The following is a 14,849-nucleotide window of genomic DNA, read 5'->3' on the forward strand; positions in this document are numbered from 1 at the left end:
AGGCACCTAAAGAACTCTCAGACCACAAGAAACAAGATTCTCTGGTCTGATGAAACCAAGTTTGAACTCATTGGCAACACATCTGGAGGAAACCTGTTACCATCCTTACGATAAAGCATGGTGGTGACAGCATCATGCTGTGGGGGTGTTTTTCAGTGGCAGGGACTGGGAGACTAGTCAGGATAGATGAGCGGAGCAAAGTACAGAGAGATCCTTGATGAAAACCTGCTCCAGAGCGCTCAGGACCTCAGACTGGGGCGAAGGTTCACCTTCCAACAGGACAATGACCCTAAGCACACAGCCAAGACAACGCAGGAGTGGATTTGGGACAAGTCTCAATGTCCTTGAGTGGCCCAGCCAGAGCCCGGACTTTAACCTGATCTAACATCTCTGGAGAGACCTGGAAATGCTGTGCAGCGACGCTCCCCTTCCAACCTGACAGAGCTTGTTAGGATCTGCAGAGAAGAATGGGAGAAACTCCCCAAATACAGGTGTGCCAAGCTTGTAGTGTCATACCCAAGAAGACTCAAGGCTGTAATCGCTGACAAAGGTGCTTCAACACCTACTAAGTAGAGGCTGAATACTTAAGTAAATGTGATATTTCATTTTTTTATTTTTAATACATTTGCTTTAAAAACAAACATGTTTTTGCTTCGTTATTATGGGGTATTGTGTGTAGATTAATGAGGGGGAAAAAAAACAATTAAAATATTTTTTATAATAAGGCTGTAATGTAACAAAATGTGGAAAAAGTCAAGGGGTCTGAATAGTTTCCGAATGCACTTTGCAAATGACCATACAAAAAAAGAGTAATGGAGAGCAATGTACATACAATATGGCGTACTTACCGAAATAAGGAACTTGTGGTAAGTGCATGGGTGCAGCTTATGCACCTCCACTAGTTTGAAAAAAAACAACAACATACTAATCAATTGTAGACTATTTATTTACCTCCAGAGAGATCATTAAAATAAATTAATGGTATTTTTGTATTGATAGCATTGATAGCTGGTTGAACTCCAGGTGTCATTAAAAAAAAGCACCCCCCTCACATGACCGTCCTATTGTGCTGTAAAATAATTTGCACACACTCCCGCCTCGTAAAATTAACTACACAAATAATTATTACCACCATAAATGAAAGCTGTAGCAACCCTGTTTATAAACGTGGATATCGAAGTCAACACTTCAGCATGGTTTTGTAGCACATTCGACGCCACACAGGGCTACCGGGCCAGAAGCTTGAGGGTGCGCCGACCACAATGGACGAGTTTACTTTCCCTGCCTGCCACATTACACTACTATCATAGCTGGCTGCAGACAATGATCAGTTGTGGAAAAGCAGATATTCAACATTTGTATGCTATATTTATAATTAAATAAAAATATATTCAACGAATTTTCCACCAACAGGTTTCTGTGCCAATGCACCACACACAACCAATAAGCAATGCATAACTGCTTACCGATTCACAACTTCGAGCGTATATCATCATGGTTTGAGTTGTCAACACCACAATCAAGTAGAGTATGTCAATCTTGACGAACAGAAAATACATCCCTCCATACTCCATATCGAAGGCCTGGTTTGACAATCTCCGAATGTCATTACATTTTTCGGTATTTTGTAACAGATACCATTAATCGAATGGCTGTTGCGCAGTTTGGATGCTGGAATTATACTGAACAAAAATATACATTGTGACTAGTTGTGTTTATGCCACACATTAAAGGTAATACATAGAAAATGTGAAATTCAGGCTATATTGAAGCGTTAAATTCCAATGATAACACACGCATGATAACATATGCACCATACACACGTAAACATGGATTTTGTGCTGTAGATATGTGGTAGTGGAGTAGGGGCCTGAGGGCACACACTTAAGTGTGTTTTGAAATTGGTTAAGAATGTATTGTAAAACTGCCTTAATTTTGCCGGACCCCAGGAAAAATAGCTGATGCCTTGGCAGCAGCTAATGGGGATCCATAAAATATACTTAAATATCAAAAGTAAAAGTACAAGTATAAATAATTTCAAATTCCTTATATTAAGCAGATGGCCACATATTCTAGTTTTTTTTAATTTACAGATAGCCAGGGGCACACTCCAACACTCAAATATAATTTACAAATGAAGTCTGCCAGATCAGATGCAGTAGGGATGTGTAACGGCTTTCTTCCTGGGAAGGAGAGGCGGAGGGGAGGGTCTGGGTGGGCATCTGTCCGCGGTGGCGGCGCTGGACGTGGACCCCACTCCATCATTGTCTTAGTCCACCTCATTAGCGTCCTTTGAGTGGCGACCCTCGCCGCCGAGGGCAGCTCCGGACTGAGGGGCGGCTCGGGACTGAGGTAGCTCAGGACTGAGGGGTAGCTCAGGACTGAGGGGTAGCTCAGGACTGAGAGGTAGCTCAGGACTGAGAGGTAGCTCAGGCCTGAGAGGTAGCTCAGGCTGGTTGACGGCTCTGGCAGCTCCTGGCTGACAGATGGCTCTGGCGGCTCCTGGCTGACATACGGCTCTGGCGGCTCCTGGCTGACAGACGGCTCTGGCGGCTCCTGGCTGACAGACGGCTCTGGCGGCTCTTGGCTGACAGACGGCTCTGGCGGCTCCTGGCTGACAGACGGCTCTGGCGGCTCTTGGCTGACAGACGGCTCTGGCGGCTCTTGGCTGACAGACGGCTCTGGCGGCTCCTGGCTGACTGGCGGCTCCTGACAGACGGGAGGCTCAGGCGGCGCTGGGCAGACGGGCGGCTCTGGTGGATCCTGGCTGACTGGCGGATCCTGGCTGACTGGCGGCTCTGGCGGATCCTGGCTGACTGGCGGATCCTTGCTGACTGGCGGCTCTGGCGGCTCCATGCTGACTGGCGGCTCTGACGGCGCTGGAGAGATTCTGTAACGGCTTTCTTCCTGGGAAGGAGAGGCGGACCAAAACGCAGCATGGTTAGAGTTCATGTTCTTTAATAAGAGACACTTAACATGAACTAACTACAAAACAGTAAATGTGAAAACCGAACACAGTCTTATCTGGTGCATAGACACAACGACAAGAAACAATCACCCACAAAACCCAACACAAAACAGGCTACCTAAATATGGTCCCCAATTAGAGACAATGACTAACACCTGCCTCTGATTGAGAACCATATCAGGCCAAACATAGAAATAGACAAACCAGACACACAACATAGAATGCCCACCCAGCTCATGTCCTGACCAACACTAAAACAAGGAAAACACAAAAGAACTATGGTCAGAACGTGACAGGATGACCAGGGATGTTTTGTGAATTAGACCATTTTACTGTCCTACTAAGCATTCAAAATGTAACGAGTACTTTTTGGTGTCAGGGAAAATGTATGGAGTAAAAAATACATAATTGTCTTTACGAATGTAGTGAAGTAAAAGTAAACGTCAAAAATATGAATAGCAAAGTACAGATACCCCAAAAAACTACTTAAGTAGTGCTTTAAAGTATATTTTTACTTAAGTACTTTACAGCACTGCTACTACATCATATTAACATTTTCCCTATACCCATCATGAGGTTGCTACAACCTAGCCTATGAATGATAGTTTACAATGTGACAGACAGTGCCACATGGACAGACAGTGACACATTCCATACCTCCTTGCACACTCTTGCCTGCATCTAGCTGATCTAGGGCGTAATCATTAGTCCAACAGTTGCAAACGAGAGTTTCTATTGGACAAATTCAGGTCTGTTTATCCCCGCTTCGTTCCGTTTGCTTCAGTTTAAGAATTTTTTTCAACAGAATCGGCGTAATGAATACACACATAAACAGTTCCCTTTCATAGCAGCCACGTTGTGTTCCTTCTTGCATCTATGCGCTCTCCTCCTCTCACTTTTTCCCATTTTGTGGCGGCAGGTAGCCTAGTGGTTAGAGCGTTGGATCAGTAACCGAAAGGTTGCTAGGTCAAATCCCAGCACGGACAAGGTAAAGATCTGTCATTCTGCCCTTGAACAAGGCAGTTAACCCACTATTCCTAGGCCGTCATTGTGAATAAGAATTTGTTCCTAACTGACTTTCCTATTTAAATAAAGGTTAAATAAAATAAAAATCGCTTGTGGACTTCAATGCACAACACATCGCCTGTATGTGTCCAGGTGAAAAAACATTTTTAAGCCAAACCATATGATAACCGCTACACACAGCCTACATTGTTGTCACCGTATTAGCTAAAGTAACATCATAGTCAACATAACTAATACAACTACTAAGTTAGTAAACCTGATACAATCATGCAGTAACATTACAGTGTACAGTCAGTAAGCAGTTTAGCACTTACACCGGCAGGTCCCGGTGGCAATAAATTAGTAAAACCAACAGCTTACCTTGACTTGGAAGAATCCAGTGTTGTGTTGGATAGTCATAGCCAACTAGCTAACATAGCATCACTCTGTTTGAACAGGGTGTTTGAGTAGGCTAAACTAGCTAGCTGCATTTGCTAGCTAAGTAAGTGAAACTGAAAGTGGAAAAAAATGACTAAATGTCTCTCTCTTGCTAGCTAGCTGTAGCTTATGCTTTCAGATCTAGATTCATGTCAGTTCATGTTGCAAGAGCTCTGATAAGTTGGAGGACGTCCTCTGGAAGTTGTCATAATTACTGTGTAAGTCTATAGAAAGCGGTGAGAACCATGAGCTTCCTAGATTTTGTATTGAAGTCAATGTTCCCAGAGGAGGACGGAAGCTAGCTGTCCTCCGGCTACACCATGGTGCTACCCCACAGTGCTTTTGAGGCTACTGTAGACCTTCATTTCAAAACAGTGTGTTTTAATAAATTATTTGGTGACGTGAATATATTAAGTAAAGTTTTATCTAAAAAGGATAACTTTTAAAGTGTTTAATTTTTTTTTTTGTTGATGATGAAATTCACTGAGGAGGAGGGTCCTCCCCTTCCACTGGCATTGGCCTGTGTGGCCACACCACACATAGAACAATGAGACAGATATTTTACCGGATGTATAAAAGTGAAGCAAACGCTTGCCGTTTACACTCACTACCAATTATGGTAGTGAGAGGAAGCCCTGTGGTTGGCAGTGGGAGAATTGATTTTTGCCGACATCCTGCAACTTTTCTCATTGATCAAACATTTCTCTCAATACAGTTTTCTGTTCCTAAAACGAATATGTTATGAACAGAGTGGACAAAGTTTTGTAGAACTTTGCCAAAGTGTCAAAAATGTTGTTGTTTCAAAGGGGTGCAAAGGCAAATCGAGTTACTGTACACGCGTACTTCACAGAGTAGGCGTTCCCTAATGGAAATACACAAATATTTGCTCGAACACGCCAATAGGATCTCGCTAGCTTGTGCTTGGCTCTGCCCACCTCCTTGCTTGTTCTGTCCAATATGACTAATTTGTCCCGAATAGAAACGACAGGCTGTGGTTTATCTTGGGTTAATATTTTGGTTAATATTTTGCCACACTATAGGCAGACTTCGGGGAATGATGATCGACAACAGTATCAGAAGTAAAAATACAGCCAACTGGCCTGCTACTGTGCCTTTGTATAATCTGTTGAGAGTAGACCCACCACTGATCTAAATGGAATGAATGGAACGAAACGTTCAAATAACAGGGTAGCGCCATTATTCAAATGAAATTTCCATTGCAGTTTACAGCTTAGAGTAGAATTGTTCTCATTTGCACTCACTTGAAAACAATACAATTATTCATTGGATTGTGGTGTTGTAGATATTCTAGGTAAGATACTTTTATTGTTCCTAAACAAGATCAATGGGGGAGATTTTTGACCTGCATTTCTTCACTGTTCTTTCAAGAGCAATGACACACCTGGCCTCTCACCTGCCTATCAGATAATACCTCTATCTTGTGGATATACTGTTGAACATTGGTGCAGATATGAATGATTTTATGTGTGGTATGACTGCTATTTAACCTATTGTAGATCTGGACAAGTGATCCAACTACCATTATTGTCATTATAGATAGAGCGCAGGATAGACAGTTGACTATACCTGTGGTAAAGTATGTGCACGTAAAAAGGGTAGTGCTTAAGGGAAGCACCAAAACACCTTGATAGAGGGCATACAAACAGATGAGGAAATTTGACTATATACTGTATAAGACATGATAAAGTAAAACCTGTAAAATGGCGATTGTAAATCAGAAAGTATTCATACACCTTGACTTATTCCTCAACTTGACATAACACACTGTACCCCATAATGACAAAGTACATTTTTTTTTGTAGAAATCTTTGCAAATGTATTGAAAATGACATACAGAAATATCCTATTTACATATTTATTCACACCCCTGAGTAAATACTTTGTGGAAGCACCTTTGGCTGCGATTACAACTGAGTCATCTTGTGTCTTCGCACATCTGGATTTGGGGATTTTCTCCCATTCCTTTTCTCAAGCTCTGTTAAGTTCGGGATGGGGAGTGGCGGTGAAGAGCAATCTTTAAGTCTTTCCACAGATTCAACCTGGGCTTTGGCTGGGCCACTCAAGAACTTTCACATTATTGTTCTTAAGCCATTTCAGCATTGCTTTGGCTGTATGCTTGAGGTCATTTTCCTGTTGGAGCATCATTTTTCGCCCCAGTCTAAAGTCGTTTGCACTCTGAAGCAGGTTCCCATCAAGGATTTGCCTGTATTTGGCTCCATTAATATTTCCCCTCTATCCTTACCAGTCTCCCAGTCCCTGCCTCTGAAAAGTATCCCCATAACATGATGCTGCCACCACCATGCTTCACGGTAGGGATGGTGTTAGACGGGTGATGAGCTGTGCCTTGTTTTCTCCAGACATAGTGATTTGTATTCAGGCCAAAGAGTTCCATTTTTTTGTCACATCAGACCACAAAATCTTTTGCCTTATGACCTCAGTCTTTCACATGCCTTCTTGCAAACTCCAGGTGTGCTGTCATGTGCCTTTTTCTTGCGAGTGGCTTCCGTTTGGCCACTCTCCCATAAAGCCCAGATTGGTGAAGTGCTGTAGAAACTGTTCTCCCATCTCAACCAAGGAACTCTGTTCTGTCAGAGTGGTCATTGGGTTCTTGGTCATCTCTCTGTTCAAGGTCCATCTTGGTCAGAAGGCCCTATGGTGCTACCCAGTGCAGCAGAGAACACCACTGCTGACCTCTCTGTGGACTCAGGGCAAGGACCCTTACCAAAAAGTACTGTACTGATGGCAACACTTATTTTTTACAAAATAGCAAGAAATGTTAGTTACTTCCATCTAGCAGACAAAAAACAGTGAATAGTTATCCAAATCTAGATTTGTGCATTACAGTACCTGGTATTTCTTTCTCCAGTTCAGCTACCAAGCCCCCACTCACTTTCAGCCTGGCCTCCATGGCTATAATGACATAAATAATTGAAGGATATTTATCAAATAAAACAACAGTAGTTTACTTTATATATATCTGACTGTACCTTCATTATACAGTATATGCTGAGTTTGTCCACCACACCCTCTATGGCGCTCAACTTGACATCTGTGTCTCTTAGCACTATGCATTGCTCCACTACCATGTCTCTGACAGCCAGGAGTTCAGTCCAGATGTTGGTGGGGCAGCTGTTCCTTTCATCCGTTGGAGCTGCAAGGACTTGACTAAGGGGGAGGAAGAGGGGAAGAAAGAGAGCAAGAGCAATGACCTACTTTGTGTTGATCATGTTTCTGATGCTGTCTCTTCTTGTTGTGTGTGGTGCTCTTATGCCTCTGCTCTGCTCCTCACTTCTGATGAATGAATAACAGGGAACGGGAAAGGAAAGTGGGTAACCTAGTCAGTTGTACAACTGAATGCTTTATTTGTCATATGCGCCGAATACAACTGTGAAAGACTTACTTCCAAGCCCTTAACTCTTCTTGAACTGCACTGCTGGTTAAGAAAATATTTACCAAATAAGCTAAAGTAAAACATTATAAAAAGTAACACAAAAACATAACAATAACAAGGCTATATACAGGGGGTACTGGTACTGGGTCAGTGTGCGGGGGTACAGGTTAGAGGTAATTTGTACATGTAGGTAGGGGTAAAGTGACTATGCATACAGAATAAACAGCGAGTAGCAGCAGTGTAAAAACAAATGGAGAGGGGAGATCAATGTAAATAGTCCGGGTGGCCATTTTATAAATTGTTCAGTCTTATGGATTGTGGGTAGAATCTGTTAAGGAACAAGGAATGGTGATGTGAACTAGTTCTGTGTGGATTTTCATGATTGCTGATATCTGTGATATGATCCTCCAGTATGTGTGCAGGTTATTGTATATTGTTGAAAATAAATGTTAATCCAAAAAATAAAAACCTTTATTGTGCTTATTCATAAAGAACCCTCAATAAAAACAAATTATGTTATAAACATAACAGAGAATGTAAGTATGAGACATAGGCTATCAGTAATAAATAATGTATCAAACATGATGTATCAAACTGTTAGAGTAATTCAATAATTTGACAAAGTCAAAGTTATCCATTGTCAATCTGAAAAAGAGAGAAAAATATTGTATTTAAAGAATTGTCATCAAAGTGGTGAAATCCTCAAGAAAATGGTTTTCATTGTATATCGGCCTGTATAATGCTGCTGCATCGTGGGACACTGAAGATAGGGCACTCATTTTTAAGCTTGGCCGTAGCTCCACATTCTTTACAAACCACTGCAGCAGCCCTCCATAAACATGCGTGGGGCGGTGTATATTCAGGGTTTAATGGATGAAGGGGCTGCGATAGGTCCTGACACAAGCCCTTCTGTTCTCCCATCCTCCCTCCCCCTCTATGCTTCCCTGGTCTCAACCCACACAGTCACACGCACGCGTGAGCTAAACTGCCCCCCCCCCCATCATCTGTGACTCAGCTCACGCAGCTGCGATAGAGCAGGGTGGCTAACGTTTGAGAAGGGGAAAGAGAGGGAGGGAAAGAAAGAAAGAGAGAGACGCAGAGGCAGACAGAGCGAGCGTACAATATACAAAAGAGAGCAAGAGCAGAGAGAGCGAGAGAAAGAGAGATGGAAGACAGGGAGGCTGCAGACATCTTTGCTATCAACAATGGAGCATGAAGCTCTGGTAAGGCGATAGGCTGACATTGGGGAGGGGAGTGACATTGAGGAGAGGGGGTCTCGTGTGACCACGGGGAGGGTGGGGGGGTGAAGGATGGGCCTCCAACATAGACCTGCAGTGGCACTGCCAATCTTGGATTAAACAGTATGGTAATGTTCTCAAATTAATCTGTCACTGCACAGGTTTTGTCTCATCATCCTTTTATGTTGACGTCCATTCTCATTGACACGGTGCATGTCTCCTCCTCACATGTGAAGACCACTTTTTTTTATGCCACAGCCGTCTGTCATCCCCCTGCTTCTGCTCTGGTTTCCAGGAACATCGGTCATTGCTGTGTGTGTGTGTGTGTGTGTGTGTGTGTGTTATTTTTGTCTTATTATCCATCCAGAGAGGAATGAACATTGTGTATTTCTTCCCTTCTTCATCCAGTCTGTAACTACATAAGCTTTTCATTAGCTCTCATTGGAATAAAATGAATAGATGAATTTGTCCTTTAAAATCATACGCTTATGTTTCAATGCAGCTACCTGATTGTAACCTACTTTCTTAGTGTCACCTGCTTGTCAGTGGATCTGTTGGAAAATAGTTCAGGGCTGTTGGGCTTATCTGAGACCTCTTTCACATTCTAGTAAAATGCTAATAAAGCCTCAGTGGCCTGACTAGGTGAATTAGGGTAGCACTAACTGAAAGATGTGTGGTGTCAGTTGTCTTCCCTGGTTCCTGTCTGCTCTGCTGGGGTTGGTGACAGTAATGTTGTGATGTCTGCCCAGTCAACATGGGGTAATAATTAAACACAACAAATCCCCCATCAGAAACAACTAGATGTTTTTTCATCCTATGTAAACAGTCCACAGATGGTTGTCTTTCAGTTAGATCTTGTTACGAGGTTCATCACTGAGGGAGATTAGACCCATTGTTTGTTGAGCTGCCTGCCACGTTGCAGGGTTGAAGTGATGGAGTACCCTCCCAGGCTTATGTCATGCAGCATCACACCACTAAATCATACATCACACAAGCTTCAAAAGGATAGAATTGGTAGTGCAGATTTTTATACAAAGCAGGCGACTGTTGTGTTTTATTAACTAAAATAGCTAACAATCATGGTATGCATCATTGTCTTAGGCCTAACCCTCATCATCACCATCATCAGGGCAATGTGTTAAGATATTCATGTGAATTAAAATATACACGATATATACAAAAGTATGTGGATGCCCCTTAAAATTAGTGGATTCGGCTATTTCAGCCACACCCATTGCTGACAGGTGTATAAAATCGAGCACACTGCCATGCAATCTCCATAGACAAACATTGGCAGTAGAATGGCCTTACTGAAGAGCTCAGTGACTTTCAATGTGGCACTGTCATAGGATGCCACCTTTCCAACAAGCCAGTTTGACAAATTTCTGCCCTGCTAGAGCTGCCCCGGTCAACTGTAAGTGCTGTTATTGTGAAGTGGAAATGTCTAAGAGCAACAACGGCTCAGCTGCGAAGTGGTAGGCCACACAAGCACACAGAACGGGACCGCCGAGTGCTGAAGTGCATAAGCGCGTAAAAATTGCCTGTCCTCGGTTGCAACACTCACTACCAAGTTCCAAACTGCCTCTGGAAGCAATGTTAGCACAATAACTGTTCGTCGAGAGCTTTCTGAAATGGGTTTCCATGGCCGAGCAGCCGTGCACAAGCATAAGATCACCATGCGCAATGCCAAGCCTCGGCTGGAGCGGTGTAAAGCTCGTCACCATTGGACTCTGGAGCAGTGGAAACTCGTTCACTGGATTGATGAATCACGCCTCACCGTCTGGCAGTTCACCCCCAATGCATAGTGCCAACTAAAGTTTGGTGGAGGAGATATAATGGTCTGGGGCTGTTTTTCATGTTTCGGGCTAGGCCACTTAGTTCCAATGAAGGGAAATCTTAACGCTACAGCATACAATAACATTCTAGACGATTTTGTGCTTCCAACTTTGTGGCAACAGTTTGGGGAAGGCCCTTTCCTGTTTCAGCATGACAATGCCCCCATGCACAAAGCGAGGTCCATACAGAAATGGTTTGTCGAGATCGGTGTGGAAGAACTTGACTTGACAACCACATCGAACACCTTTGGGATGATTTGGTACACCGACTTTGAGCCAGGCCTAACTGCCCAATATTAGTGCCTGACCTCACTAATGCTCTTGTGTGGCTGAATGGAAGCAAGTCCCCGCAGCAATGTTCCAACATCTAGTGGAAAGCCTTCCCAGAAGAGAAACTGAAACGGAAACTGTTATAGCAGCAAAGGGGGGACTAACTCCATATTAATGGCCAGGATTTTGGAATGAGATGTTCGACGAGCAGGTGTCCACATACTTTTGGTCATGTAGTCTATATAGTTTGCGTTTACATGTACAGTATGCACTATGAAAACACTTTTATTGAGTAAACCGTGATGGGAATGAGATATGTTTATTAAAGCTAGTGTCCTTAGTTACTACATCCATTTTTGGTATCATAAATTAATGATATATACCCATTGACTTCTTGAAGATAAAATATATAAATGCCTCATGAGTTCCCTATCAGAACCCAAAATATACAGTAAACTTGTTTTTCTCCGATGTTTGTAAACAATGTAAATGTAAACAAACACTGTATAGCCTCCAAACATGGCTAGATGGTCAGTCCTTGCATCCATAGCACTGTTTATGAATTTGAGAGTGGTTACTTCACATCAATCATGGCAACCACTTTCTTTCTGTCTGTGCACTCTGTTACCCCCCCTCCCCCTTCCCTGCTTAGCTGGATAAAAGCGAAGTGACAACGTTGTGCCTGCCTCCCTCAGCCAGCCATGGTGGCTCTGACAGTAACATCAGCTTGGATGGGGCCGGGGTGGGGGCTGAAGGTTCAGGGGTCGTCGATCCACAACGAACACGGCTCGCTCTGGAGCACCTGCAGCAGAAGACCCTGAAGATCACAGAGCAGATTCGCATAGAACAGGAGGCGCGAGATGACAACGTAGCTGAGTACCTGAAGCTGGCCCACAACGCAGACAAGCTGCAGGCCTCGCGCATCAAACAGGTGTTTGAGAAGAAGAACCAGAAGTCTGCACAGACCATCGCCCACCTGCACAAGAAGCTAGATCACTACCACAAGAAGCTAAAGGAGATAGAGCAGGTGAGTGTGTGTGTGTGTTTTACTGCTGCTTTCTGACGAGATGGCACATTGTCACTTTCTAAGTAGGGTTGGATGGTATCTACATTACCATATTGATTCCCATATAATTTTTGTGGAAGTAGTGCCGTAACAGCGGGCAGTCAAAAATACCTATTTCAATACCTGGGTTTGAAAAAACAAGACATGAGATGTCACTTATTCACTACCTAAAGAAAAACTTGTATAATAGAAAAACAAATAAGAATGATTAGCTTTATCTTTCAACCACTACACACATTGATTGCAGGTATTTATTTAAAATGTACAAATATTGACAATTTCCACAGTATTGTAAATCATATCACCAGTACTTCAAAATACCCTGGTATACAGTATTATCATATACTTTCCCAACCCTATCCCTAACTAGATTATCTGAGTATTCGGTTCAGACCTTTTATTGATGTGTTTATGTTCTCTGATCTCCAACCTCTGTTGTCTCACCTCCACCATTTCACTTTTATTTCCATCCCTTTCTCACCACTTCTCCATCCATATATCTACTGCTCCTCCACATCCTGTCAATCTAAGTCCCTCTTCTTCCCCCTGCCCCATTTCTTTTCATTTCTCCCTCTCATCTTCCATCCCCCGTCCTCCCTCTACCCTCCTTATAGAATGGTCCAGCTCGTCAGCCTAAGGATGTGCTGCGGGACATGCAACAGGGGCTGAAGGACATGGGGGCCAATGTACGAGCAGGGTTCCATGGCTTTGGCGGGGGTATGGTGGATGGGGTCAAAGGAGGGGTGGAAGGGGTCAAAGGAGCTGTGGTGTCTAAGCCACGGGAGTTTGCCAGCTTGATCCGCAACAAATTTGGCAGTGCAGACAACATCTCCCACCTCATAGAGGACGGGGTGGGAGGGCACTCGGAGGATGTGCCTGCTCAAAGAGCCCTGAGTGGCAGTGCCACCCTGGTCTCCAGCCCCAAGTATGGTAGTGACGACGAGTGCTCCAGTGCCTCCTCTGGCTCAGCACCAGGCAGTCACTCAGGTTGGGCCGGGGGAGGAGGTGGGATGTTGGGGCATGGGCAGGCTGGCCTGGGGAGCCCCAGATTGGAAGGGCACCACCACCACCACCACCACATCCACAGCTCCTGGGACACTCTGCTGGAAGGCCTGCAGGAGATCAAGGCCAGCCAAGCCCACATGGAGGATACCATCGAGGACATGAAGAGTCAGCTGCAGAGTGACTACTCCTACATGACCCAGTGCCTACAGGAGGAAAGATACAGGTACAGACCAACACCTTGGCCAAGACACAGAGTATGAAATTAGATTTGGTTGTATACATTGTTCTCACACTAACTGCTGAGCAAGCTAATTTGCTTTTAGCTTGTTTCAGACCAGCAGTGTAAATCATGTTCAGTGTTTTCACTCTACATGATTCATGCTGAATGATATTCATGAGGATAATTAAATAGGTCAGTAAAACTGGTACAACAGGTTTGGTACATTTTCAAATTGTCAAAATCAGAAGTAGTTGTTTTAACACATCAAATAGATTCTCAAATTAAGTGGATTGAGTGACACCTTGAAAACACCATAAATATGTACAAATCTTTCTCTAACTCGTTGAATTGGTCTTCACTTTGCTGGTCTAAATTATACATACATTTTTATCTATCTTTCTTTTTAGGTACGAGCGACTGGAAGAGCAGCTGAATGACTTGACAGAGCTGCACCAGAACGAGATGACTAATCTGAAACAGGAGCTGGCCAGCATAGAGGAGAAAGTGGCCTACCAGTCCTATGAGAGAGCCAGAGACATTCAGGTAGATACTTGGATTTACTGTATATTATGTAGTAAGATAGCACAATACTTTTTCTGTGTGACTCCAGAAATGAACCCCTAATTCTGTTGTAACTTTGTGTTTGTGTGTGTGTGTGTGTTTGTGTGGTGTGTATACATGCAGGAAGCAGTGGAGTCGTGCCTGACTCGCATTACTAAATTGGAGCTCCAGCAGCAGCAGCAGCAGGTGGTGCAGTTGGAGGGTGTGGAGAACGCCAACGCCCGTGCCTTACTGGGCAAACTCATCAACATAATCCTGGCACTCATGGCTGTAGTGCTGGTCTTTGTCTCCACCCTGGCCAACTTCATCACCCCACTCATGAAGACCCGAGCACGGGTGGCCGCCACGGTCATGCTGGCTCTTTTCCTGTTCATCCTCTGGAAGCACTGGGACTTCCTGGAGCTGTGGCTACTGCCCACCTGAGCTCCCCACAGCCAATCACCCACTCCCCTGTGTCTGAGTGACCAGGATGATACAGGGACCACATTGAGGGACCACATTGATACACTAAGCTGCCCCAGACAAACTAAAAGTCTGGAACTCAGTCATATTTCTGAAAGGGAACCGTTGCACTTTTTTCATAGGGTTTATGCTTGGAGAGTTGAACTTATGAGTGTTGTAAGGCACAAAACCTTTTCTTTACAAAGCAACTGACGAAGACTCCCGTTGGATGGCAGATGGTGGCCATTTTTGGTTGAGAGACTTTTTAGGAGGTGATTTAATGGTGATTACAAGGAACCCGAGAAACTATCTGCCTGGTCGCTTGGCAACTCAAGCATTTTCTCTTTCTCTTGACTAATCTAGTGGCGTCAACTCACCATCGTAGTCACT

The 14,849-nt window shown here is 43.9% G+C and overlaps 1 protein-coding gene across 1 annotated transcript; it reads left to right on the top strand.

Annotated features, from left to right (window-relative positions):
• Positions 1 to 8,963: 8,963 nt before the first annotated feature.
• LOC139371111 (transmembrane and coiled-coil domains protein 2-like) lies at positions 8,964 to 14,581 on the top strand. The gene is made up of 5 exons (XM_071111189.1): positions 8,964 to 9,046; positions 11,819 to 12,193; positions 12,847 to 13,460; positions 13,865 to 14,000; positions 14,142 to 14,581. Exons 1-5 carry the CDS (start codon positions 9,029 to 9,031, stop codon positions 14,439 to 14,441), a joined length of 1,443 nt encoding a protein of 480 aa, XP_070967290.1. The 5' UTR covers positions 8,964 to 9,028; the 3' UTR covers positions 14,442 to 14,581.
• Positions 14,582 to 14,849: the final 268 nt, after the last annotated feature.

The sequence above is a fragment of the Oncorhynchus clarkii genome, chromosome 17 (assembly GCF_045791955.1).
Source record: "Oncorhynchus clarkii lewisi isolate Uvic-CL-2024 chromosome 17, UVic_Ocla_1.0, whole genome shotgun sequence".
Lineage (NCBI taxonomy): Eukaryota > Metazoa > Chordata > Actinopteri > Salmoniformes > Salmonidae > Oncorhynchus > Oncorhynchus clarkii.

Bases quoted from the DNA above. Each gene is read 5' to 3' on its own strand.
- LOC139371111 (XM_071111189.1), top strand. The intron at 12,194-12,846 runs GTGAGTGTGTGT...CCCTCCTTATAG, and splicing joins AGCTAAAGGAGATAGAGCAG to AATGGTCCAGCTCGTCAGCC. The intron at 14,001-14,141 runs GTAGATACTTGG...GTATACATGCAG, and splicing joins AGAGAGCCAGAGACATTCAG to GAAGCAGTGGAGTCGTGCCT.